Genomic DNA, 4,768 nt, shown 5'->3' with positions numbered 1-4,768 from the left:
TTCCTCATCCCCAGAGCAGGTGGTGGAAGGGGTGGGCACAGCTGGAGAGTCTCCTCGGCAGGTGCCGGCCCCCACCTCACACCCGTCAGGGGCACCAGGAAGACAAGGGCTGGGCTCTCTGGGGGACGTCAGAGAGGACTCGGCTCAGACTTGGCCGGGTGGGGACAAGTTACCCACAGTTACACGAGAGCAGCCTGGTCTGAACTGTTTTGTCCCAGACCCCAGGACCCCTTTGTAGCTGAAAGCAGGCACCAATACTGTCCCCATTTTATAGATGAGCCCACTGAGGCCTAGAGGCATCAAGTAGCTGGCCTAGAGGAGGGCTGGGACATAGGCCACCTGTCCCCAGAGACTCCCCAAGGACAACAAGCTGTCCCCCCGAGAGGCTGGACTGTGGGAGCCCTCTACTCGACCTCCATGGCCAAATGGGCTTTGCCTGGCCCCGCAGTTCCCACTAGGAAAACCACCTGACCCGGCACCATACTGAGCTGCAAATCCTTTATCAAACCCACGTGGCCCCACATGCTGGGGTGTGTGAGCAGAGCAGGGGTGTCGCCCTCACTGACTGCCTGAGGTCACACCACCAAGCTGCAAGGCCGGGGAGGACGCAGGCCTGGTGGCTGCCCCAGCCTGTCCGCGGTGCGCTAACCTGGGCTGAGCGGGTAGAGCTCGTGCTCCCCACCGAAGAGCAGGTTCCGGGCGAGCTTCTGCGGGTCGGTTTTCTGCGGGGCGGAGGACGGTGGGCACAGTGAGAATCGGCGCCGGAGAAACGCCTCCTCCTTCATGGCGTGGGTGCCGGGGGGCTTCTGGAAGGAAGGGAGGAAGGGAGAGCAGGAGGTCACACCTCATGCTGGGACCAGGCGGGCCGGCGCTGGAGAGCCTGATGCCAGGGGCGTCCTCCCACCTGCCCGGCAAGGAACCAAAGACAACTCAGGAACAAGTGGCGGGTGACCCCATCTTATATTCAGGTCCCCTTGCAGGGGACTTCTCAGACACAGGACGAGAAGGGCTGGAGGGGCCTGGGGTCAGCAGGGACGATCAGCCTGGGAAGGCCGCACAGCCAGGCTCAGGCAAATGGCTTTGCCCCATGCTGGGCTTTTCCAGGGCTGGCAAGGCAGAGCTGGGACTAGCCCTACCAGAACTGTGGCTCATCACAGGACATGGCAGACATCTTTCTCTGAGAGCCTCCCACCCCCAGGTTCTGTAAGACCCTGGCCACAGCTGAGTGGATGGGAGGTGGGCCATTGACCCACGCCGGGCCCCCGGGTGTTCCCTCCCAGGTGATGGTGCTCCACAGTGGGAAGACAGACCCTGATAATGCAGGGGGCGCTAGCTGAGAGCCGGTCTGCCCAGGGAGGGGACACAAGGGGGTGAGGCCAGGGGGCCCCAGGGCGCCGGGGAGCAGCTGGCTCTGGCCTGGCGCTGTCCCTGAGCCTGGCCTGCTCCTCCCACCTCAGGATCCCGAGAGCCTCCCGCCTGGCTCCTCTGGTCAAGCCCCTCCTGCTTTGGCTCCTCGAGGGGTTTCTGTTGCTTGCACCCCAAAGTGCCTTAACAAGGAGAGAAAGCTCAGGTGTGCTCAAAGCAAGGCGCACCCTAATTCACACCAGCCCGAGACATCACATTCCTGGTGGGAGGCTCCTTCCTGCCGCACAGCACGGCCCCTGGAACGGCCCCTGGGACCCACCCACCAGTCCCCCTTCCCGTTGCCACGCGCTCCCCGCCTGCCACTGCTGGCCTCGCTCACGGGCACGTCTGTATTTCTCCAGACCGTTCAGGAGCTCTGTCTGTCTCCTCCTGGACCGAGGCCGGCCATGAGCAAGAGGCAGGTGCCTCTCTCTCCTGCCCCCTCACAGCCCTACCCCAAATAGGGCTGTGCCAAGCAGAGAGAACAACTCTGGAAGCCACCACGCCGTCCCAGGCACTGAGAGGTTGGCCTCAGCCCATTTCACAGAAGAGAAAACCGCGGCTCCAAAAGGGGAAGGCACCACCCTGCAGCAGTGGCCTGGTAGGTGTCGGCAGACCTGGGGTTCCCACTGTAATCCTCTGCCCTGCACTCCCCAGGGGCGAATTCCATAAGACCTGCTGGCCAGTTTTCCTCCCTTCCCCGTTTTCTGGGGCTGCAGTCTGCTGCCTCTCTGGGCGGGCCAATGGCTTCCTGCCAATCCCAGGACAAAGGTGTCACTTTCTCACATGGCCCTAGGCCTTCTTGGGTGGGGACCTTAGACACACAGAGCCTTTCCTTCTGCGACTTAAGGGCTGGGTGGGGCTTCGGGAGTGGGCTGGGTGGCCCAGGGTGTCAGTGGTCCTGGGGGCTTCTGTCTACAGCTCCAGAGCTTCCTCTGTGCCCCTGCCCAAGGTTCTACTCCGTGGGCTGGCCCCTTCTTCCTGATCTTTGTCACCCCACCTGGTGGCAGCTGGCTCACCTGGTTACCTTTGCGGCTTTTCAGACAGGGAAACTGGTTTCGGAGAGGTTGGGGTTGCTGGGCCAGGCTCACGCAGCGAAGCACTGGCAATGCCTCTACAAGAGCCAACCCGCATCAGTTCTAAAACCTGCTCCTGAGCTTCTCCGTAGCTCGGCTCAGCTTGCCCCAAGCCTGCTCCTGGGAAACAGGGCCGGGGGTGGGGTGGGTCCTAGGTAGCCGTCCTGCTTATCAGAGTCACAGCAGGCACCTCCTACCTGCTGGGTGTGCCTCTGCCAGGGAGCCCACACCTGAGAGGAGGCGGGGCTAAGAGTTTCCAAGCACCCAGGCTGCACTGGGCAGCACAGGTGAGTCACATGTGATCCTGCCCTCAGGGACCCATAGGCTAAAGGGAGGGGCCTTCCCAGGCAGTGTGATGGGGATGATAACACAGGCAGGTCTCCCTCATCTGGAGCCTCATTTCTCATAGGGGCTGAGTCCTGCAGACATGGGGCAGGTAGAGGGGCTCTTGTCCCACAGCCTGAGACTGGCTCATAGCTCAGCTTCAGTGTCCTATCTGGCCACCTGCCCGGGCTCCACCTGGGGCAGGGTGGAGAGGGCCTGGAGATCACTGGCTGCCTTTCGTCCCAGACCCCACTGCAGGCCGTCTCCCAGCACTGCTGACGACCAGAGGGAGTCCTCCATCAGCCACTCATCTGTACACCACAATTCCTCCTTCCTTCCTCCTGGCATCCATCCATCTGTTCACTTGTGCATCTACCCACTTACCCAGCCATCCCTCCACCCATCCCCTCATCTATCCATCCATCCACCATCCACACATCCATCCATCCATCCACCATCCATCCGCCATCCACACATCCATCCATCCATCCATCCATCCATCCATCCACCATCCACACATCCACCCATCCATTCATCCATCCATCCACCATCCACACATCCACCCATCCATTCATCCATCCATCCACCATCCACACATCCACCCATCCATTCATCCATCCATCCACCATCCACACATCCACCCATCCATTCATCCATCCATCCACCATCCACACATCCATCCATCCATCCACCATCCACACATCCATCCATCCATACACCATCCACACATCCATCCACCATCCATCCACCATCCACACATCCACCCATCCATTCATCCATCCATCCACCATCCACACATCCATCCACCATCCATCCACACATCCATCCATCCATCCACCATCCACACATCCATCCATCCATCCATCCATCCACACATCCATCCATCCATCCATCCATCCACACATCCATCCACCATCCATCCACACATCCATCCATCCATCCATCCACCATCCATCCGCCATCCACACATCCATCATCCACACATACATCCATCTGCCATCCATCCACCCATCTATCCATCCATCCATCCACCATCCACACATCCATCCATCCATCCATCCACCATCCATCCACCATCCACACATCCATCCATCCATCCACCATCCACACATCCATCCATCCATCCACCATCCATCCGCCATCCACACATCCATCATCCACACATACATCCATCTGCCATCCATCCACCCATCTATCCATCCATCCATCCACCATCCACACATCCATCCATCCACCATCCCCCCATCCATCGTCCACCCATCTATCCATCCACCATCCATCCACACATCCATCCATCCATCCACCATCCACACATCTATCCATCCATCCACACATCCATCCATCCATCTACCATCCACCCATCCATCCGCCATCCACCCACCTGTCCATCCACCCACCCGTCCACCCATCCATCCATCCATCCATCCATCCACCCGTCCACCCATCCATCCATCCATCCATCCATCCTCTCAGCCCTTCCTCCTTCCTCCCACGAATCTTTCTACACAGTCAGCTGAACAGCCTGACTCCCCCCTTCCCATTCACCCCACAACCAGCCATCAGAGGCGGTATTCAAATGACTGAGCTGCTGGTATGGAACAGACACCCACCAATCCAAATGCAATACAGGTGGGTACCAGTGACTACCTGCTCTGTGTGACAACACCCCCAGGCCAGTGCCCAGGCCCTGCAGGCCACCTCTGACCTGCTCAGACAGGGAGGGCAGCCACTGTTACCTGGTCTACGAAGCTCTTCTGAAGACCACCTCCCTGGTCTTCCCAACACCCTGTGGCTTACAAGAGCCTGCTGCATATCTGGCAGGGTCATACGTTACCTTGGTGTGTGGGGGGTGTTTGTTCATTTCAAAAGTAAATCCAGGTCACATCTCCCCAATGGCTCCTCACAGAGTTTAGAACACAATCCAGTCTCCATCTCCTGTCCCTGTTTCCCGAGCCCTCCGTGAC

General features: G+C 59.4%; 1 protein-coding gene across 1 annotated transcript in view; it reads right to left on the bottom strand.

Annotated features, from left to right (window-relative positions):
* The window catches only part of LOC103582721 (oxysterol-binding protein-related protein 5-like), a gene marked incomplete at its 3' end in the record, with an annotated part of 13,222 nt that extends 12,422 nt beyond the window's left edge, over positions 1 to 800 (bottom strand). Inside the window, exon 1 of the mRNA XM_008564239.1 lies at positions 650 to 800. Coding sequence (XP_008562461.1) covers positions 650 to 785 — 136 coding nt within the window. The remainder of the gene's footprint in view (positions 1 to 649) is intronic.
* Positions 801 to 4,768: the final 3,968 nt, after the last annotated feature.

Source organism: Galeopterus variegatus, unplaced genomic scaffold, assembly GCF_000696425.1.
Source record: "Galeopterus variegatus unplaced genomic scaffold, G_variegatus-3.0.2 Scaffold17575, whole genome shotgun sequence".
NCBI classification, from domain to species: Eukaryota; Metazoa; Chordata; class Mammalia; order Dermoptera; family Cynocephalidae; genus Galeopterus; species Galeopterus variegatus.
The sequence above is the reverse complement of the archived record's forward strand: the minus strand, read 5'-3'. Positions and strand labels throughout refer to the sequence as shown.